The sequence below is a fragment of the Rhinopithecus roxellana genome, chromosome 8 (genome assembly GCF_007565055.1).
Source record: "Rhinopithecus roxellana isolate Shanxi Qingling chromosome 8, ASM756505v1, whole genome shotgun sequence".
Classification (NCBI taxonomy): Eukaryota; Metazoa; Chordata; class Mammalia; order Primates; family Cercopithecidae; genus Rhinopithecus; species Rhinopithecus roxellana.
In genome coordinates this window covers 37,182,750-37,206,148 of record NC_044556.1, presented here as the reverse complement: position 1 = coordinate 37,206,148, position 23,399 = coordinate 37,182,750, and the positions used below count along the sequence as shown (strand labels likewise).

Here is a 23,399-nt window from a genome sequence, read left to right as displayed (position 1 = left end):
TACAAAGAAAAAAGAATAATTTTGTATGAAAAAGGATCTTGTATGGTAAATTTTTGTCCTAAAGCAAAATGACTGATTATTTAAGAAAGAGGACAAATTAGGAACCCCAAGCATGTCGTAGTTATGTGTAAGTTATGACAAGGTTAGTGAAGGAGAATTTATCAAAGGAATTTTGTGTGTGATTAACTTAGCTATAATTTAAAAGGAAGTGTTTACAATAGTCTTTCTAAAGAATGATCCCCAGCTGGGCATGGTGGCTCACGCCTGTAATCCCAGCACTATGGGAGGCCAAGGCGGGCGGATCACGAGGTTAGGAGATCGAGACCATCCTGGCTAACATGGTGAAACCCCATCTCTACTAAAAATACAAAAAAAATTAGCCAGGTGTGGTGGCAGGTGCCTGTAGTCCCAGCTACTCGGGAGGCTGAGGCAGGAGAATGGCATGAACCTGGGAGGCGGAGCTTGCAGTGAGCTGAGATGCACCTGCACTCCAGCCTGGGCAACAGAGGGAGACTCCTTCTAAAAAAAAAAAAAAAAAAAAAAAAAAAAAAAAAAAAAAAGAATGATCCCCAGAGATTGGCAAGACAGTCAAATAGGAATAGCTACAGTCTGCAGCTCCCAGCAGGACCAACACAGAAGGCAGGTGATTTCTGCATTTCCAACTGAGGTATCCTGTTCATCTCACTGGGACTGGTTAGGCAGTGGGGACAGCCCACAGAGGGTGAGCAAAGGTAGGGTGGGGCATCACCCCACCCAGGAAGTGCAAGCCAGGGACCTCCCTACCCCAGCCATGGGAAGCCGTGAGGGACTGTGCTATCCGGCTCAGATACTATGCATTTCCCATGATTTTTGCAGTCCAATCTGCAGACCAGGAGATTCCCTCATGTGCCTACACCAACAGGGCCCTGGGTTTTGAGCACAAAACTGGGTGGCTATTTGGGCAGACACCGAGCTAGCTGCAGGAGTTTTGTTTTGTTTTTTCTTACCCCAATGGTGCCTGGAACCCAGCAATACAGAACCATTCACTCACCTGGAAAGGAGGCTGAAGCCAGGGAGCCAAGTGGTCTCTCTCAGCGGGTCCCACTCCCACAGAGCCCAGCAAGCTAAGAACCACTGGCTTGAAATTCTCACTGCCAGGCCAGCAGTTTGATGTCAACCTGGGATGATCAAGCTTGGTGTGGGGAGGGGTGTCCACCATTACTGAGGCTTGAGTAGGCGGTTTTCCCCTGACAGTGCTAACGAGGCCAGGAAGTTGAGATTGGGCGGAACACACCACAGCATGGCAAAGCAGCTGTGGCCAGACTGCCTCTCTAGATTGCTCCTCACTGGGCAGGGAATCTCTGAAAGAAGGGCAGCAGCCCCATCAGGGGCTTATAGATAAAACTCCCATCTCCCTGGGACAGAGCACCTGGGGGAAGGGGAGGCTGTGGGCACAGCTTCAGCAGACTTACACATTCCTGCCTGCCAGCTCTGAAGAGTGCAGCAGATCCTGACAAGGAGCATTCTCCCAGCACAGCACTTGAGCTCTGCTAAGGGACAGACTGCCTCCTCAAGTGGGTCCCTGATCCCTGTGCCTCCTGACTGGGAGAGATTTCCCAACAGGAGTTGACAGACACCTCATACAGGAGAGCTCCAGTTGGCATCAGGCCGGTGCCCCTCTGGGATGAAGCTGCCAGAAGAAGAAGAGGCAGCAACCTTTGCTGTTCTGCAGCCTCTGCTGGTGATACCCAGGCAAACAGGGTCTGGAGTGGACCTCCAGCAAACTGCAGCAGACCTGCAGAAAAGGGGCCTATTAGTAGAAAAACTAACAAACAGAAAGCAACAACATCAACATCAACGAAAGAACCTCCACACAAATACCCCATCCAAAGGTCATCAACCTCAAAGATCAAAGGTAGATAAATCCACAGAGATGAGGAAAAACCAGCGCAAAAATGCTAAAAATTCCAAAAACCAGAAGGCCTCTTCTCCTCCAAATGATTGCAACTCCTCTCCAGCAAGGGCGCAAAACTGGATGAAGAATGAGTTTGATGAATTGACAGAAGTAGGCTTCAGAAGGTGAGTAATAACTAACTCCTCTGAGCTAAAGGAGCATGTTCTAATCCAATGCAAGGAAACTCAGAACCTTGATAAAAGGTTACAGAAACTGCTAACTAGAATGACCAGTTTAGAGAAGAACATAAATGACCTGATGGAGCTGAAAAATATAGCACAAGAACTTTGTGAAGCATACACAAGTATCAATAGCCGAATCAATCAAGCAGAAGAAAGGATATCAGAGATTTAAGATCAACTACTGAAATAAGGCTTGAAGACAAGATTGGAAAAAAAAAAAAAAGAATGAAAAGGAACGAACAGCTGGGCATGGTGGCTCACACCTGTAATCCCAGCACTTTTGGAGGCCAAGGCAGGCGGATCACCTGAGGTCAGGAATTTGAGACCAGCCTGACCAACATGGAGAAACCCCGTCTCTACTGAAAATACAAAAATTAGCTGGGTGTGGTGGCACATGCCTGTAATCTCAGCTACTCAGGAGGCTGAGGCAGGAGAATCACTTAAACCCAGGAGGCGGAGGTTGCGGTGAGCCAAGATCATGCCATTGCACTCCAGCTTGGGCAACAAGAGTGAAACTCCATCCAAAAAAAAAAAAAGAAAGAAAAGAAACAAAAAAAGCCTCCAAGAAATATGGGACTAGGTGAAAAGACCAAAGCTACGATTGATTGGGGTACCTGAAAGTGAAGGGGAGAATAAAGCCAAGCTGCAAAACACACTTCAGGATATTATCCAGGAGAACCTCTACAACCTAGCAAGACAGGTCAACATGCTGATTCAGGAAATACAGAGAACATCACTGAGATACTCCTTGAGAAGAGCAACCCAAAGACACATAATCATCAGATTCTCCAAGGTTGAAATGAAGGAAAAAATGTTAAGAGCAACCAGAAAGAAAGGTCAGGTTACCTGCAAAGGGAAGCCAATCAGACTAATAGCAGATCTCTCTGCAGAAACCCGACAAGCCAGAAGAGAGTGAAGGCCAGTATTCAACATTCTTAAAGAAAATAATTTTCAACCCAGAATTTCATATGCAGCCAAACTAAGCTTCATAAGTGAACGAGAAATAAAATCCTTTACAGACAAGCAAATGCTGAGAGATTTTGTCACCATCAGGCCTGCCTTATAAGAGCTCCTGAAGGAAGCACTAAATATGGAAAGGAAAAACTGGTACCAGCCACCGCAAAAACACACCAAAACATAAAGACCAACAACACTGTGAAGAAACTACATCAACTAATGTGCAAAATAACCAGCTAGCATCATGATTACAGGATCAAATTCACACATAAAAACATTAACCTTTAATGTAAATGGGCTAAATGCCCCAATTAAAAGACACAGACTGGCAAAATGGATAGAGTCAAGACCTATCTGTGCTGTATTCAGAAGACCCATCCCACTTGCAAAGACACACATAGGCTCAAAATAAAGGGACGGAGGAATATTTACCAAGCAAATGGAAAGCAAAAAAAAAAAAAAAAAAAAAAAAAAAAAAAAAAAAAAAAAAAAAAAGCAGGGGTTGCAATCCTAGTCTCTGATAAAACAGACTTTAAACCAACAAAGATCAAAAAGACAGAGAAGGGCATTACATAATGGTAAAGGGATCAACGCAACAAGAGCTAACTATCCTAAATATACATGCACCCAATACAAGAACACCCAGATTCATAAAAACAAGTTCCTAAAGACCTACAAAAATACTTAGACTCCCACACGATAATAGTGGGAGATTTTAACATCCCACTGTCAGTATTAGATAGATCAACGACACAGAAAATTAACAAAGATATTCAGGACTTGAACTCAGCTCTAGACCAAGTGGACCTAATAAACATCTACAGAACTCTCCACCTATCCCAAAGCAACAGAATATACATTCTTCTCAACACCACATAGCACTTATTCTAAAATCGACCACATAATTGGAAGTAAAACACTCCTCAGCAAATGCAAAAGAATGGAAATCATAACAGACTCTGAGACCACAGTACAATCAAACTAGAATTCAGGATTAAGAAACTCACTCAAAACTGTACAACTACATGGAAACTGAACAACCTGCTCCTAAATGACTACTGGGTAAATAATGAAATTAAGGCAGAAATAAGTTCTTTGAAACCAAGGAGAATAAAGAGACAACAAAGCAGAATCTCTGGGACATAGCTAAAGCAGTGTTAAGAGGGAAATTTATAGCACTAAATGCCCATATCAGAAAGCAGAAAAGATCTAAAATTGACACCCTAACATCACAATTAAAAGAACTAGAGAAGCAAAAGCAAACAAATTCAAAAACTAGAAAAAGACAAGAAATAACTAAGATCAGAGCAAAAAAGGAGATACACACACACACACACACACACACACACACACACACACCCCTTCAAAAAATCAATGAATCCAAGAGCAAGTTTTTCAAAAACATTAACAAAATAGACAGATGGCTGGCAAGACTAATAAAGAAGAAAAGAGATAAGAATCAAATAGATGCAATAAAAAATGATAAAGGGGCTATCACCACTGATCCCACAAAAATACAAACTACCAGGCTGTGCATGGTGGCCTACGCCTGTAATCCCAGCACTTTGGGAGGACAAGGCGGGTGGATCACGAGGTCAGGAGTTCAAGACCAACCTGGCCAAGATGGTGAAACCCCATCTCTACTAAAATACAAAAATTAGCTGGGCGTGGTGGTGCACGCCTGTAGTCCCAGCTACTTGGGAGGCTAAGGCAGGAGAATCGCTTGAACCCGGGAGGCAGAGGTTGCAGTGAGCTGAGATCATGCCATTGCACTCCAGCCTGGGTGACAAGAGCAAAACTCCATCTTAAAAAAAAAAAATACAAACTACCATCAGAGAATACTATAAACACCTCTACACACATAAACTAGAAAATCTAGAAGAAATAGATAAATTCCTGGACACATACAACCTCCCAAGACTAAACCAGGAAGAAGTCAAATCCCTAAATAGATCAATAACAAGTTCTGAAATTGAGGCAGTAGTTAATAGCCTACCAACCAAAAAAGTCGAGGACCAAATGGATTCACAGCCGAATTATACCAGAGGTACAAAGAGAAGCTGGTACCGTTTCTTCTGAAACTATTCCAAACAATAGAAAAAGAAGGACTCATCCCTAACTCATTTTATGAGGCCAGCATCATCCTGATATCAAAACTTGGCAGAGACACAACACAAAAAAAGAAAATTTCAGGCCAATATTCCTGATGAACACTGATGTAATAATCCTCAATAAAATACTGGCAAACTGAATCCAGCAGCACATCAAAAAGCTTATCCACCACGACCAAGTCAGCTTCATGCCTGGGATGCAAGGCTGGTTCAACATACACAAATCTATAAACATAATCCATCACATAAACAGAACCATGTAAAAACCACATGATTAACTCAATAGATGCAGAAAAGGCCTTCGATGAAATTCATCATCTCTTCACGCTAAAAATTCTCAATAAACTAGGTATTGATGGAATGTATCTCAAAATAATAAGAGCTATTTATGACAAACCCATACCCAATATCACACTGAATGGGCAAACACTGGAAGCATTCCCCTTGAAAACCAGCACAAGACAATGATGCCCTCTCTCACTGCTCCTATTCAACATAGTATTGGAAGTTCTGGCCAAGGCAATCAGGCAAAAGAAAGAATAAAGGGTATTCAAATAGGAAGAGAGGAAGTCAAATTATCTCTGTCTGCAAAAGGCATGATTGTATATCTAGAAAACCCTCTCATCTAAGCTCAAAAACTCCTTAAGCTTATAAGCAACTTCAGCAAAGTCTCAGGATACAAAATTAATGTGCAAAAATCACAAGTATTCCTATACACCAATAATAGACAAGCAGAGACCCAAATCATGAGTGAACTCCCATTCACAATTGCTACAAAGAGAATAAAATACCTAGAAATACAACTTGCAAGGGATGTGAAGGACCTCTTCAAGGAGAACTACAAACCACTGCTCAAGGAAATAAGGGAGGACACAAACAAACGGAAAAAAAAAATTCCATTTGGAATTTTTTCCACTGTTCATGGATAGGAAGAATCAGTATTATGAAAATGGCCATACTCTCCAAAGTAATTTATAGATTCAATGCTATTCCCATCAAGCTACTATTGACTTTCTTCATAGAACTAGAGAAAACTAGTTTAGATTTCATATGGAACCAAAAACGAGCCCATATAGCCAAGACAATCCTAAGCAAAAGAACAAAGCTGGAGGCAGCACACTACCTGACTTCAAACTATACTACAAGGCTACAGTAACCAGAACAGCATGGTACCGATACCAACACAGATATATAGACCAATGGAACAGAACAGAGGCCTCAGAAATAACACCACACATCTACAACCATCTGATCTTTGGCAAACCTGACAAAAACAAGAAACGGGGAAAGGATTCCCTATTTAATAAATGGTTTTGGGAAAACTGGCTAACCATATGCAGAAAACAGAAACTGGGCCCCTTCCTCATGCCTTAAATAAAAATTAACTCAAGATGGGTTAAAGACTGAAACATAAAACCCAAAACCATAAAAACCCTAGAAGAAAACCTAGGCAATATCATTCAGGACATAGGCATGGGCAATGACTTCATGACTAAGACACCAAAAGCAATTTCAACCAAAGCCAAAATTGACAAATGGGATCTAATTAAATTAAAGAGCTTCTGCTCAGTAAAAGACACTATCAGGGTGAACAGACAACCTACAGAATCGGAGAAAATTTTTGCAATATATCCAGCTAACAAAGGGCTAATCTCCAGAATCTAAAAGGAACTTAAACAAATTTACAAGAAAAGAAAACAAACCCATCAAAAAGTGGGCAAAGGATATGAACAGACACTTCTCAAAAGAAGACATTTATACCTGGCACAGTGGCTCACGCCTGTAATCCCAGCACTTTGGGAGGCTGAGGTGGGCAGATCATGAGGTCAGGAGATCGAGACCATCCTGGCTAACACCGTGAAACCCGGTCTCTACTAAAAATACAAAAAAAAATTAGCTGGGCATGGTGGTGGGCGCCTGTAGTCCCAGCTACTCTGGAGGCTGAGGGAGGAGAATGGTGTGAACCCAGAAGGCAGAGCTTGCAGTGAGCCGAGATCACACCACTGCTCTCCAACCTGGGGGACAGTGCGAGACTCCATCTCAAAAAAAAAAAAAAAAAAAAAGAAAAAGAAAAGAAAAGAAGACATTTATGGGGCCAAAAAACATATTAAAAAAAAAAAAAACCTCATCACCACTGGTCATTAGAAAAATGCAAATCAAAACCACAATGAGATACCATCTCATGCCAGTTAGAATGGCAATCATTAAAAAGTCAGGAAACAACAGATGCTGGCGAGGATGTGAAGAAATAGGAACGCTTTTACACTGTTGGTGGGAGTGTAAATTAGTTCAGCCATTGTGGAAGACAGTGTGGCGATTCCTCAAGGATCTAGAACCAGAAATTCCATTTGACCCAGCAATCCCATTACTGGGTATATACCCAAAGGATTATAAAACATTCTACTATAAAGACACATGCACATGTATGTTTATTGCAGCACTATTTACAATAGCAAATATTTGGAACCAACCCAAATGCCCATCAATGACAGACTGGATAAAGAAAATGTGGCACATATACACCATGGAATACTATGGAGCCATAAAAAAGAATGACTTCACCTGGGCAAAGTGGCTCACGTCTATGATCCCCAGGACTTTGGGAGGCTGAGGCAGGCAGATCACCTGAGGTTGGGAGTTTGAGACCAGTCCGACCAACATGGATAAATCCTGTCTCTATTAAAAATACAAAATTAGCCAGGTATGGTGGCGTATGCCTGTAATCCTAACTATTTGGGAGGCTGAGGCAGGAGAATCACTTGAACCTAGGAGGCAGAGGTTTCAGTGAGCTGAGATTGCACCACTGCACTCCAGCCTGGGCAACAAGAGTGAAACTCTTGTCTCCAAAAAAAAAAAAAAAAAAAAAAAAGAATGAGTTCATGTCCTTTGCAGGGACATGGATGAAGCTTGAAACCATCATCCTCAGCAAACTAACACAGGAACAGAAAACCAAACACCAAATGTTCTCATTCATAAGTGGGAGTTGAACAATAAGAATGCATGGACACAGGGAGGGGAGCATCTCACACTGGGGCCTGTCGGCAGGTGGGGGCAGGGGGAGGGACAGCATTAGGACAAATACCTAATGCATGTGGGCCTTAAAACCTAGATGATGGGTTCATAGGTGCAGCAAACCACCATGGCACATGTATACCTATGTAACAAACCTACATGTTCTGCACATGTATCCCAGAACTTAAAGTAAAATAAAAATAAAAATAATGAACGATTCCCTAGGTTTAAATAAGGTTTTCCTAAGGTATTGGTTTACTCTTAATGAAATTAAAGGAAATTTTGCTTTTTAATTCTATCACCTATTTCTTTTCAAAACTTCTCAAATTCATATCTTAGACGTTCAACTTTTGTTGTGCCTGGCTGTTTTCAGCTTTTTCCTCCCTTTGAAAAGGACTCTCTCCTTCAACTTTTTCCATCACCTCCTCTAATTTTTTTCCTCTGATTCTAACTTTTGGGGCCTGATGCTGAAATGTTTTATCTTAGAATTCTATAAAAGCATTGTTTTCCTCCAATATAACTTGATTCTGTACTCTTGGCTTTTCTTGATAAGTGTGATTTTCATTGTAATCAGGAAACTTCTCACACAATTGCTCAGAGTGATGTATTCCCTTGCTGTACTCATAATCGTGAATACGCTCTTCTTGTGTCTGATTAAATTCAAGCACTTTTTTCAAGTCTGACTTTCAGGTTATCTACATGGTCTTCCCATAAGGAGAAGCAGTCACACAGCAGAAGGGGTTTTTTGACTGTGTAGTAACTTGCTTAAGAAACAAGATTTTTATGTTTTATCAAGATAATTCCCATGCTCTCTTTAACGGGTTTTTAATTGCCTAGAAAAACAGATTTAAAAGGGTTTGGGTTTTTACGTCCGGGTACCCTTCTGAATTACCTTTAAAGTCTTTAATTATCAGTTTGGTTAAATGAGTAACCATTTAACCAAATTTATTTATAAAAATAAATACATTATTTTTACAATGAATATTATCTTGTTTTGATCAAATGTTTTGAGACTTTTGAAATCTTTGACAGACGTCCTCAAAATCAAAATCATAAATTAAGTCTCTGACTTATTGCTGGGGTTTATCAAAGCTATAAAAATTAATCACTGCAAGGTTGTAAAATCTTTTTACAGCTTCCAGTCAGGTCATAGACTCCAGTATCACACTTCCAGCTCCTTGAAAAGGTCCTTATCAGGTGATATTAACTAATCTTTGTGCTTTCAAGTTACAGGGCTTTACACATATCTCATCCAAAGAAGGCACCAACTCCTGCCAGTATCTGACACTAAATTGCAGTTAACCAAAGCCTCATCTTTAGACTCAGGCAAAGGCGACAAAGTAAACTGCTTTCATGAGACACAGGGGCAGTCTTGTGTTCAAAAATATTGAGATTCACTTAACAATTTTGCCTCTATCTGAACTAATCTAATGTATTCTGTGCCTTGATAGTAAATAATTTTTTAGCTCCCTGTGAACTTCCTTTCCTGTTATTCTCAAAACTAGGCAGGGTTTATGACTTTGTGTTTGAAATGTTGTTAATTCTTTCTGTTTTGTTTTATCTACAATAGTTAAAACTCTTCAATCCCCTCAGGCCTAGAGACTATAACATAATGTTGTAAGGGACAGTATTGAGGGCTAAAATCAGTTCAGACCCTACAAATCAAGGATGACACACAGATGCCAAAACAGCTAAACAAAATGCTTGCATTTCATATAGCTAATTGCAGCAAGCCAAGATTACAGCAGCTCAATGCATAGAATTTATAGATAAGTCAAGTTTGTAACCTTGCCTTTTGGCTTTTGGATTTTGGCTCTTAACATTGCTTAAGAGGAGTTTTAAGGTTAATGAGTGCCTGCCCACCTCCTTCCCCATCTGGCCTAGAACGTTTAATTGGCTGTAACTCTTTTGACTCTTAAGTCGGTTGGCCGCAGGAGTGACATGATGGACTCAGGGCAGGTAGCACACCACCCTGGCATTGATACGGGACAAAATTAAAGTTTGGACACTGATACTGTCTCTGGGATACCTTGACAAAAAAAAAAAAAAAAAAAAGGTGGAATGCTGTTTTGAAGGCATGAGCGTAGCCATTCCCCATCTGCGAGTGTTTGATTAGTAAAACTGCTTTCCTTTCACCACCCGTCACTTCTCATGTTTTTGGCCTCTAGGCAACAAGCAGCCAGACATGAGCCAGTTGTAATAGCAGCATTATTTACAATAGCAAAAGGCGGAAGCAACCCAACTGTCCAGCGGATGAATGGATAAACAAAACGTGGCATATACATATTATTCAGCCTTAAAAAGGAAGGAAATTCTAACATATGCTACTGTATGGATGAAACTCGTGGACATTACGCTAAGTGAAACAAGGCAGTTATATAAATATAAATGCTGTATGATTTCACTCATGTCAGGTACCCAGAATAGTCAGATTTGTAGAGACAGAAAGTAGAATGGTGGTTGCCAGGGGCTGGAGATAAGGAAGAATGGGGAGTTATTGTTTAATGAGTGCAGAACTTCAGTACTGCAAGACGAAGGAGTTCTAGAAATGGACGCTGATGGTGGCTGTATAACCATATGAATATACTACTAAACTGTACACTTACAAATGGCTGAGATATTAAATTTTATGTGCATTTTGCCACAATTTTTAAAAAACCAAATGCAAGTAGGCCAGGCGCAGTGGTTCACACCTGTAATCCCAACACTTTGGGAGGCCGAGGCGGGCAGATCGCTTGAGGTCAGGAGTTCAAAACCAGCCTGGTCAACATGTGAAACACCGTTTCTACTAAAAATAGAAAAATCAGCCGGCTTGGTGGCGCATGCCTGTAATCCCAGCTACTCGGGAGGCTGAGGCAGGAGAATCGCTTGAACCCGGGAGCCATAGGTTGCAGTGAGCCAAGATCGCGCCACTGCACTGCAGCCTGGGCGACAAGAGCAAGATTCCGTCTCATAAACGAAAAAAAAAAAATAAAAATTAAATGAAAATAAAAAGAAAATAACTGTGACTGAATAACAATCCACATCAATGAAAACCAGTGGGGAAAAGAGACCTTCCTTCTGCCCAGCTCATCATGGCCTGACCACCAGGCTGTGGCAAATGGAAACCAAGAGCGTGGCAACGGCAGATCTGGGGCTCTGCGTAAGGCAGGACTGCAAGCAAGCCACAGGTAAAAGCGGGTGAACCCGCAAAATAGGCTGCCACTGCGCAGGCGCCCCTTGCGTCTGCCAAGACACCTTTTAAACGTGCCCGGAAGTGACGCCAGTAATGCTGAGACAGACTCCCAGAAGATCTGAGCGAGTCGCGTAGTTTAGCCCGGCAGGGGCTGGGGTTGTGCTGCTGCTATGAGCTGCACCATCGAGAAGATCTTGACAGACGCCAAGACACTCCTGGAGAGGCTGCGGGAGCACGATGCGGCCGCCGAGTCGCTGGTGGATCAATCGGCAGCGCTGCACCGGCGGGTAGCCGCTATGCGGGAGGCGGGGACAGCGCTTCCGGAGCAGGTCAGGCAGAGGGTAGGAGTCCAGTGCTCTCGGATTCTGGGCACTGAAGGGTGGAGAGCGAGGTAAAGTGGGAACTCGGCCTGAAATTTATTCCCAGTCTCAGAGGGCGGCGGTGAGACCTTTTTCCTGGGTCGGAGCTGAGAATCCTGCCCTAGAGCCCTGACTTCTGCCTCTTGAGTTGCATCTGCCGCTGTTCTCTTTAAGGCATGCTTAGATTGTCTCTATTTGTCCAGTATCAAGAGGATGCATCCGATATGAAGGACATGTCCAAATACAAACCTCACATTCTGCTGTCTCAAGAGAACACACAGATTAGAGACTTGCAACAGGAAAACAGAGGTTAGTCAGGCCTTTTCATATCTGGTAATAGTTTAAAGTTATTGCAAAATTGCCCTAAACATTCACAAGGGTGTGCATATATTTCCAGGTCAGTACTTTTAGTAGGAGAGTCCTCCTGTGCTGGCTCAGTAACAGTAAAGTTTGTTAGATTACCTATTTCAAGGTCATCTGACTGATTTTGTAGCAGCTTACCAAAGAGGGGCTATGTAGAGTTAGAATTATTGCATGGTTTATTTTTAAGCATCCCCAGATGTGTAACAAAAGAGTTCATATCCTCATGGACTTAAAATTTAATGTTTAAGTATTAATATAAACACTGAAGGTAAGATTTAAGGTTTTGTTTATGTTCTTGTTTGTGCAAGGTGAAGCAGCAGAATTTTATTCTAAGGGTATATATTCTTAGGCTTGATTAGTACATTATTAATGACTGTAGTATTAATAGTTGTTTACCAGAGGGGTTTCACATATATCATTCTACTGTATGCTCATATCTTCATTTTTATCTATCACAATGCTGTTAAGAAATAGGCTCAGAGAAGCTAAATGATTTACTTATGAATATTAACCAAGCAAGTTACAGAACTGAACTCAAATCCATGTCTTCTGATGACATATCCATTGTTGTTACTGCAAGACTTTGCTTCTCTGCCTAGAAAGTTACCTTTAACATAGACTTTAACTGCTCAGTTTTGTGGACTGAAACATTGATTTACAACCTTGGATTCATATTATCTCTATAGTATTACAAAATTCCAACTGTTAAGACTTTGGATTTGGGAACTGTCTCTCAAACATCACTGCCAAGTTATTTTATTTTTTGACAGAGCTGTGGATTTCCTTGGAGGAACACCAGGATGCTTTGGAACTCATCATGAGCAAGTACCGGAAACAGATGTTACAGTTAATGGTTGCTAAAAAAGCTGTGGATGCTGAACCAGTCCTGAAAGCTCACCAGTCTCACTCTGCAGTAAGAAACTTTGAATAAATTTGAAATGAACCAAATTGAAATCTTGAGATTGTTTTAGATTGTGTGCTTGTTTTTTTGCTTTTTGAGATAGGGTCTGGCTCTGTCGACCAGGCTGGGGTGTAATGGCACAATCTTAGCTCACTGCAACCTCTGCCTTCTGGGCTGAAGCCATCCTCTCACCTCTGCCTCCTGAGCAGCTGGGACTACAGGTGCACACCACCATGCCCTATTAATTTTTGTGGGGTTTTTTTTTATTATTATTATTATTTTTTTTTTGTAGAGATGAGGTTTCGCCATGTTGCCCAGGCTGGTCTGAAACTCCTGGGCTCAAGCCATCAACCCACGTTAGCCATCCAAAGTGCTGGGATTATAGGCATGAGCCATTGTGCCCGGCTATGTGTGCTTGTCTTTGAAGAAAAGTAAGCTTGTTTTCCTTTCATGTTTATCACATTTGTTGTTTATTTTGCCATGGCTTTGTAAAGATATGAATAGAAAGAAGGATAGTGGTTGCTCAGGTCCTTTTATTTGAGTGGGACTAACATTCCCCCTCCCTCACCAAGATCTCTTTTGAAAATGTTCATTAATTCTTAGCCCTCACACCAAACGTAATGTCAGTTAGTGTTGAAGGTGCCCAGTAAATACTTGGTTGGTTATTATACATTTCACTTAAGCTCCTTGGTTGTGAGGCACATGAATTCACATTTTATTCCTAACATAGTACCTGACATATAGCAAGCAGTCAATAAACCTTTTATAAACTGAACCACATAGCATCATACTATGTTAGGGGATAGAAGTGTGGTTTTTAAAAAAAAACAAACGGCATAGTTTCTATGCTTTGATTGCTTATTATCTAATTTGGGAGACTCGGTAACTGTTCTTATGTTTGTAGGTGCTTCATGGTTGTCATTGTACATTCGTGTGTACTGTATCATTTAATTCTAGATGTATAGGTTGGAGCCTACTACTTCTGTGAGATGTAGTGAAATATAAGCTTCATCTTAAATTCCATTGAATGCATTTTACTCACTTAAAAGTTTTAGGAAACAGATATTTTAAATATTTGAATGGCTTTCAACTGGAAGAGAAAAATAGATTTTATTTGTTCTCATATGGAGGAAAAAACCTGAACCTTGAAAGAAAGAGACAGTTTACTCAGAGAGATAAACTTTCTAAGTGATATGTCCAAAGATAGAATAAGGCACCTTGGAATGTAGTAAGCTTCCTGCCAGTGAAAGTAGTCAAATTTAAGTTAAATAGCCACTTAGAGATAGTATCCAACATCCAATGGGTAGTTAAACTACAACTGATTTTTTTTTTCCGTTTCAAATATTTTTATTGGAGTGTGGACCTATTGGGTGATTGATGCACTGGACATAGATAATTTTCAGAAATGAAAATAACATTACTTGCATCGGATCAGGTTTCACCCACAGAAATGACTAAGGCCTTATCAGAGTTGGCATTGGATGAAAACTTAATCCTTTATGGAAAGGGAATCATCTGGCCTTCTATTTCTGAAATAGACTAAAGATTACTCATTTATTCTCTGCAATTACAGCCATCAGATCCTTCGAAATCTTGGAAGGCGTGAGATGATAACATGACTGTAACACAAATCCATATCGAAGAGCCCAGTATTTAAAAATTCCCCATGTTCACATACTGAAGGGTTACTTATGAGCTGATGCATATCACTGATAACCATAGGATTATCAACTTGATGTCTGGGCAAAGAGTGAAAACAAAATGCATTCTACTCTTCATTTCTTGGTTTTAAATACAAGAAACATTATATATTTGTTTAAAAACTGTATTCCTTAGTAATGGTATCAATAGAACATATACAACTGGAATGAGGATCCCCTAAAGGAGGCCTTCTTTTTTTTATTTAAGTTTTACGGTACATGTGCAAAACGTGCAGGTTTGTTACATATGTATACATGTGCCATGATGGTGTGCTGCACCCATTAACTCGTCATTTACATTAGATATTCCTCCTAATGCTATCCCTCCCCACTCTCCCCACCCTACGACAGGCCCTGGTGTGTGATGTTCCCCACCCTGTGTCCAAGTGTTCTCATTGTTCAATTCCCACCTTTGAGTGAGAACATGTGGTGTTTGGTTTTCTGTCCTTGTGATAGTTTTCTCAGAATGATGGTTTCCAGCTTTATCCATGTCCCTACAAAGGACATAAACTCATCCTTTTTTATGGCTGCATAGTATTCCATGGTGTATATGTGCCACATTTTCTTAATCTAGTCTATCATTGATGGATATTTGGGTTGGTTCCAAGTCTTTGCTATTGTGAATAGTGCCGCAATAAACATACGTGTGCATGTGTCTTTATAGTAGCATGATTTATAATCCTTTGGGTATATATCCAGTAGTGGGATGGCTGGGTGAAATGGTATTTCTAGTTGTGGATCCTTGAGGAATCGCCACACTGTCTTGCACAATTGATTTTTTGAAAAAAAAAAAAAAAATTATCTGTGAATACCACAAGGTCACTTTACTATGGCTTTATGTCTAAGGACTAAAATTATAGTGAAACTCCATTGTAATTTCTGTATCATAGATTAAATGAACTTTTAAAAATCGTAATGCACACACTTTTATGTTCTTTATATATAGAGAACAGGTGACTTTTCCACCTTTGTTTCCTTAATATCTTCACAGGAAATTGAGAGTCAGATTGACAGAATCTGCGAAATGGGAGAAGTGATGAGGAAAGCAGTTCAGGTGGATGATGACCAGTTCTGTAAGATTCAGGAAAAATTAGCCCAATTAGAGGTAAGATTGTAGCTATTTTAGGTTCACAGTATTTCAGAGTTTTCGGAGTCTGGAAGATATGCCATCACTATGCCATCACTGTAATATATTAATGTTTTCTGTGTGCTCATGATTTAAAATTAAAACTCCTCCTTCATACTCTTTTATATTCTTTTGAAGAAAGGAAATATAGTAAACAGCAATCAGTGGAAATACCAACTATGTATTGGCAATAACTTGAGATATTATAATGGGAAGGTAGAGGGAGTGGAGGGGAGAAGTTATATGTGAGATAAAATCCTTCATCTGCCATAATAAGAGAAGTAGATAATGCCTAAAATTGATGATCAGGAAATAGCAGTATAAGCATATTATTTAGAATTACAGAATTAAATACCAAAAGAAATAGATAAAAGTATTAAAAGTGGTTGCATTTGGGTTACAAAGCCAAAGAACTGCTTGTATAAGCCTTGTAGTCTTGATTTCTTAAAAGCTATGTTCATGTCATATTTTGATTAAAATAGGAATATGTTACAAAAAAAAGGTTTGGGGCATTAGTGTGCTCATAAAATTGTTAAGGATTTCAACTTTGGGAGGCTGAGGTGAGTGAATTGCTTGAGCCCAAGAGTTCAAGAGCAGCCTGGGCGATATGGCGGGGACCCTGTCTTTACAAAAAACATACAGAAAATTAGCCGGGTGTGGTGGTGTGCACCTATAATCCCAGGTACTCAGGGGCTGAGGTGGGAGGATCACCTGAACCCAGGAAGTCAAGACTGCAGTGAGCCATGATCATGCATGCCACTGCACTCCACCCTGAGCGACAGAATGAGATCCTGTCTCAAAAATTAAAAAAAAAGCAAAGCATTTCAGTAAATGGTTTGTGTGCTGCTTATTACAAGGTGCTGTCCTGGGGCCTTTGAGAAATACCAGAGAGAAAAAAACAGGTACCTGCCCAGAGTCTAGTGGAAGGGATAATCCTAGTATCATATGATATTAAATAGTACGTAAATGCTGGGAGACAGATACAAATACTGAAGGAAGCACTTCATGTGGTTGAAGATTCATCGACCACAGGCTCTAATCTCTTAGTTACTCTAGCTGGGACTTCCGCACATCTTGGTGAAGCTAAAAATGCTTTGGTTTACCAGAATTTTCTGCAGAGAATAAGGATGAAGAGCGGAAGCTACTCTCTCTAGAAATCAAAGGTAGTGACAGGTCCCAAGTAGGAATTAGGAGCTAGTGAAATGACAGCATGAACTTCTATTTATCCTCAATTTACCTCACTTATGGAAACAGCCCTAAGGAAATGTGGGACAAATTCTACCTTAATACTTCAAGTAGAAAAAACATGACTACTAGATTCAGACCCCAGTAATACCACATCCAACTTGTCTGAATTTGGACAACTTTTAGGAATTTTGTGAGCCGGAGTATCCTCATGAAATATATGGATGTAGGCAATGATATCTACCCTACAGATTATTGTGAGATAGCATATACAGGGCACCCAAGTAGTACCTTTCCCCCTTTCCTTCCATTTCTCTAGAACTATAAGATATCCAGGAGAGGAGATTAATCAGAGTGAAACGATTATTAGGAATTTTTAAAATAAAAGAAATAAGAGTAAAACTGTGGGAACCATGAAGAATAAAACATACTAAATTCCTCAAATGGAGAGGTACCCTGTTTTTTGTTTCTCTTTTGTAATTGTAACACTTGGTATATAGAAATTACTCAGTAAATTACTACTACAAAAGAGTATCATTGCCTATATCCTACATGTAAATGTTTGTTAAATGAATAAATAAGTAGTATTTAAGGAAATTCTCAACTAGTGGATTTTTTGTTTCCTTAAAATTTTTTAAATTAAAAATAATGTTTTCTGCTCCTGGCTAAAAATAATGTGTTGTTATAATGCAGCTTGACAGTAAATATACCAGAAATAAACATGCCTTTTTTTTTTCCAGCTTGAAAATAAGGAACTTCGAGAATTATTGTCCATTAGCACTGAGTCTCTTCAAACCAGAAAGGAAAACTCAATGGACACTGCTTCCCAAGCCATCAAATAACTGAACTCTGAATGATGGCTGGAGATCGTCTATCAAGGAAGGAAGTTACTATCTTCCCATTCAAGTACTGTCCATTAAGTGTCTTGCCTCAGATTTGATTTAATCTTAATTAAAGGTATCAGGTGGCAATTTAGAATTCCAGTCAATATTGGCTGTCCCCGGTTCTCAGATGTGTTAATGTGAATACATGCTGAATTTTACCATTCCTTTCTCAAAGAGACTACTTTTAATTTTCATTTCTGGGACCTTGATTTATATAAACTGTGTTTTCAGTTCATTGTTATTTTTCACATCTCTGAAACTTTGAGCATTTTTTATAAGCCAGCAATTTTATTTTATATAGCATTGTAAAATACACTTCTAGGAAATTTTAGGAAAGATTTAACTTTTTAAATCTATTTGGCATAAACCCTGATTTTTTTTTTCCATTTGACAAAATAATACAATTCCACAGAACTAGATCAGCAGATTCTCTGATTTGTAATGTCATTCACCTGTGAAGTTTTACGTCTCTCTGGTGCTAAGAATTGGCACTTTATAGCCTGGTGCCTTTACTTTTGAGAGAACCTACTGCTAGTCCCAGGAAACATACTTGGAAATAAGTCAGCTATTTTTTTCCCCAGTGATACTATAGTTGTCATATTGTTCAAAGTTCATATTATTCAAAGCTGAGGAGCTTGTCCTGTGTATGCGCATGCACACGTGCACTTAGTTCAAATACTAAAAGTAGCTTTTATTAAATATAATCAGCCAAAAACACACACACACAAAATCAAAAAACCAAATATAAGTAGTCAGTTTTTCAATGTTATCCTACTAGTTTTATATTCTATTTTAATTTTTTCCATTTTATAATTAAGAACCATCACTTACTTGGATTGGATGTCTTTCATTCCTAGCACTAATAGTTAGTTGGCTTTCTTTTTTTTTTTACATAGAAGCAGTTTTGGTTTTTTTTTTTTTTGTCTTTTTTATTTTTTTTTTTTAAGCTATATAAAAAGGTGAGGAAGCAGTTTTGTTACCTAATGAAAATTATTACACTCATAATGCTATGTAGGCAACATTGAGATTCAAATGCCCAGTGGTCAGGTGGGTTCACTCATCAACTCATTCCCATCTCAGTTTACTCACATTTCAAATTTATAAATTCTTCATGTTATACTATTCTATTTAGATTTGCCCAGAATTAGTTGAAATAATGCTAAACCTGTCAATAGTTTCCAGTAACAGTAAGCACCATACTGCATGGGAGAGACACAGTATTAAAAAGAGTTGTTAGTGCTTTATGTGATATAATATTTCTTTTGTAATGCTACAAAGAACTACAGTTAAAACAACAAAATCTTTCAAAGATGTCCTAAAAGCATCTGATCGCAGTAATAACTAATGGATGTCATCTAGAGCAGTGGGTGTTAATGAATAGGTATATGTCATTTAAGAATTTTTCAAATTTCTGTTCGATATCCTACATAGAATTTGACAAAAAAACACCTCCAAGTGTGAGCATTTTTTATTTCATTTCCCAAAAGTAAGGAAACTATTAGCCCAGCCATTGCCTTGAAGTATACCTTAAGTGACCCATAAATCAATTCAAGAGGCAGGTACTCTATACCATTTAGCAGCCATGGCCAAACTTACCATGGCCAGATTTCAGTGAAAATGATGAAGTAATCAAATTAAAGTATAATATGGTGTCCCTTTATCTGCTTTATGTTCCTTTAGAGCTGTTTATAAAGTTCTTTATATCTCAAGTGTCAGGATAAATCTATATATTAACTTTTCCCCCTGCGAAATTAAAAGCCTGAGGTACAAGTCTAAGAAGCTTTTAGTGCCCTACATAATATAAATTCTGGCTGGTGTTAATGCTATGAAGATAATGTGTAGTTAGAAAATTGAGTGGGGGAGGAATGCTCTTCATTTTAAGTGCATTTTAAAGTTTCTCCTTCAGTGGATGAAGAACTTGCCTGGTTTGCAGAAATCTTAGTTCAAAATTATATTTTCTAACAAAAACTGCATTTTGAGAAGATTAGCTAATTTTACTCAGTAATAAGTCAAATTAGGAAGTGCAGTGTTTTTTTACGTATATATATAGCAACCTTGTCAAGTGGTCCTCACAAGAGTCATAAATACTTTGTAATTAGCACAGTATATTCAGCAGTGTATAACTCTACAAATAGTACATTATATTAGTGTAGTATTATATCAGTATCTTATATATAATTCTTATATTAATACCTTATGCATAATTTGATTCAAACATTGAAGGTCTATTTTAGTGTTCTTCAAACTGTGGTTCCCTGACCCACTGAAATAGAAATTTGGTGATGGAGTTCAAGAATTTATATTCTAATCATCCCAAACAATTCCTGAAGACACTAATTTAAAAATGTCTAGTCTAGGCCCCATTGTTTAATAGTTAGCACTCTAAAAGATTAAAAAGAAAATAGTCTATGTGCCAACCACTTCATTAATACTTATGATTTTAAAAATGAAAAAGTCTGGTACAGGAGATAAGTATATATATATATAATTATAATGCAGTGTGATAAATCTATTATATAAGTTTGTATAGGATACACAAGAGGGACTTTAAACTTGAGAATTCAATAGAGATAATAAATGGGTAGGAGAGAAATAGAAAACTTTGTTGCCACAAAAGCAAAGTATGTATGGTATTGCCAATAATGGCTACCATCTATTGAGTGCTTTACTATCTGTCAGGTACTGTATTATATAATCTCCATTTTAACTGTACCTCATTTTGCAGATACTCAGGCACAAGGAGGTGGTTATTTTTTTTTTTTTTTTTTTTGGATTTTTCAGTAGAGATGGGGTTTCGCCGTGTTAGCCAGGATGGTCTCGATCTCCTGACCTCGTGATCCGCCCGTCTCGGCCTCCCAAAGTGCTGGGATTATAGGCTTGAGCCACAGCACCCGGCCCCCAGGAGGTGGTTATTTGTCCAAACTGGAACCAAGATTCAAACCCAGACAGTCTTAAGCTCATTTTTAATCACTAACTAACTTGAGATGCCTAAATGCCAAATACTGCTGGGAGTTCAAGTGGTTCTTGATTAGCAAAATCTATTTTTATTAGTGCAAAAGAAACACCACAGCTCATATATTAGACAGTATTATGAATTCAATAAATGGAGTCTTAACTAATGAGATATTATTTTCTAGAATGGCGTAGCTGAGAGTATGTGTGCATTCAACTGAAAGGAATAATGTATAATCAGTGATTCTTACTATATACAGGAAAAGGTGCAGTTCTGTCTCTCAGATCTGCCTCCTTACCATATTGGCTTTCCTCCCTCATGCTGTTTTCTTGTGTTTGCTAGGAAGTTGTTGACGAGCCAAGTGTCATGCCCATGTTGAAGGCAAGGAAGAAAAAATGGAAATGGCCTGTGCCAGCTACATATATATCCCCTTTTATGAGGGAAAGCAAAGCTTTCCCAGAAATTCCAAATGGATTCCCCCTTGACTTACTTGCCTGACCAGTTAAATGGCCACTGGTACCTGCAAAGAAAGCAGGGTACATAGCTGTCCCAAATAAAATCAGTATTAGTAAGAAGAAAGAATACTGAGAAAGCAACTAACAGCGTCTGTGACTGTTAATGTCTGTGACTGTTAACATTGTCAAGTCCTTTCCCCTTGAATATAGTTTTAGAAGAATTAGCTGAAGAAGTATGTTGATATTGAATGACCAAGAGAATGGGCTGTAGCAGACATCTGTCATTTCTCTTTTGGCTGCCCAATATCCTAACTCCTGTGTTTAGGGAATCCCTCACCTAATAAGGCAGAGCATTCCTCCCTCCTAAAGAATTTGAAAGTACCAGGTAAATGTTTTATCAGCCTCCTTTGCAGCTAAGGAAGAAACATCTGCCTTCAACTTTAAAGTTAGTGATACAAAGAAGCAGGGAACCATGCAGCAGATTCCTTTGAAGATGGTGACTAACAACACTACTGCATTCATCTCCACAGAGGAGCAGCAAAAGTGGTTTAATGATAACCTCTAATTCTATTTTTTTTTTTTTTTTTTTGGAGACAGTCTTGCTCTGTTACCCAGGCTGGAGTGCAGTAGCACTATCTCAGGTCACTGCAACCTCCACCTCCTGGGTTCAAGCAGTTCTCCTGCCTCAGCCTCCCAAGTGGCTGGGATTACAAGTGCCCACCACCATGCACAGCTAATTTTTGTATTTTTAGTAGAGATGGGGTTTCTCCATGTTGGCCAGGCTGGTCTTGAACTTCTGACCTCAGGTGATCCGCCCGCCTTGGCCTCCCAAAGTGCTGGGATTACAGGCATGAGCCACTGCGCCTGGTTTGTAACCTCTAATTCTTGTTTGTTGGCTGTCCTAGAGAACCTGAGAATTACTTTTAATAAAATCATTTTTTTGTTGTTATTAAAACTAACCTGAATTGCCTAAAACCAAGAACTCTGCTTGATAAAATAAGCATAGTTTTAGGAACAGCCATGCAGATATAAATTTTATCAACATTTTATACATAATTTTGGACTTATATTTAAATGTAATATTTGATGCTTATAAAAGGGTAAATGTGGAATGCAAATAAATTATCAAGCATAATAACTCATCACCTAATTTAAAAATGATAACATTACAAGTGCTTGTATTTTATCTATTTGAGCTCTTTTCCTATCTTTGCCCACCCCCCTGCTTGCTTTTTAATAGTTTTATTCACATGTAGAAAGACCTAAAATACATATGTATCCCTAAAGTGACTTATTTTTTAGTTTTCTTTTTTTTTGAACTTCAAAATAATTGTATCATACTCTATGTAGTCTAAGGATTTTTTTTTTCACTCAACATGTCTCTAGAATTTATACGTTTTATTGTTTTATAGCTGTCACTTTCATTGATATATATTTCTTTGTTGGATTATACAACGTATTGTTAAGGAATACATACATATATAATAAATTATACATTTTTTTAAATCTTTGCTAACATTTTACTTACTAATTTTTAATTCTCCTTTCCTCTGCCTCATTTATATTAAACACATTTAACTGTAAGAGATCATATTTCACATTCTGCAGTTATTTCACTGATATATCTCATGGCAACTTTCAGAGTGAATTAAGGGGTATTATCTGCTAATATAGGAAAAAACAGATAATGCTTTTTGTTTTATCACTCCTGTAATGCTAAAGAGGAGGCAGAACCTTCAGAGTTTAAATTAGGTACAACCTCACTCAGTGTCATCTAGCCTCGTAGAAATATGTGTGGAACTAATTGATGAATTTTTATATATTACTGATTGTTACATTCATTTCTATTTCTTATTTTAACATCTTTTATATTGGGATATGTCTTACACAGGTACAGGTTCCGATGTGGTTGACTGTGAGCGTATACAAAATTGGTTTGCACTCATGGGCGACAACTAGACAAAGGCAATCTGAGTATTTCAGTCAAACTCAGGACCATTTGAAAAAATAACATGGGTTTTGGCCCTTTTCTGTACTTTCCATTGACACCTTTTTATCAAGAGTGTGCCACCATACAAATTTGGAGTATGGCTGGCTGTCTTA

At 38.9% G+C, this 23,399-nt stretch overlaps 1 protein-coding gene across 3 annotated transcripts; it reads left to right on the top strand.

Annotated features, from left to right (window-relative positions):
• The first annotated feature begins 11,459 nt into the window (after nt 1–11,459).
• On the top strand, nt 11,460–22,801 carry SIKE1 (suppressor of IKBKE 1). 3 transcript variants are annotated; one of them, XM_010371952.2, is made up of 5 exons: nt 11,460–11,711; nt 11,933–12,038; nt 12,863–13,005; nt 15,685–15,798; nt 17,745–22,801. In XM_010371952.2, exons 1-5 carry the CDS (start codon nt 11,541–11,543, stop codon nt 17,844–17,846), a joined length of 636 nt encoding a protein of 211 aa, XP_010370254.1. In that variant the 5' UTR covers nt 11,460–11,540; the 3' UTR covers nt 17,847–22,801. The 3 variants fall into 3 exon arrangements, with proteins under 3 accessions (XP_010370254.1, XP_010370255.1, XP_030791578.1); XM_010371953.2 differs by having other exon boundaries at nt 11,463–11,699; nt 17,745–22,798; XM_030935718.1 differs by having other exon boundaries at nt 11,477–11,657.
• Nucleotides 22,802–23,399: the final 598 nt, after the last annotated feature.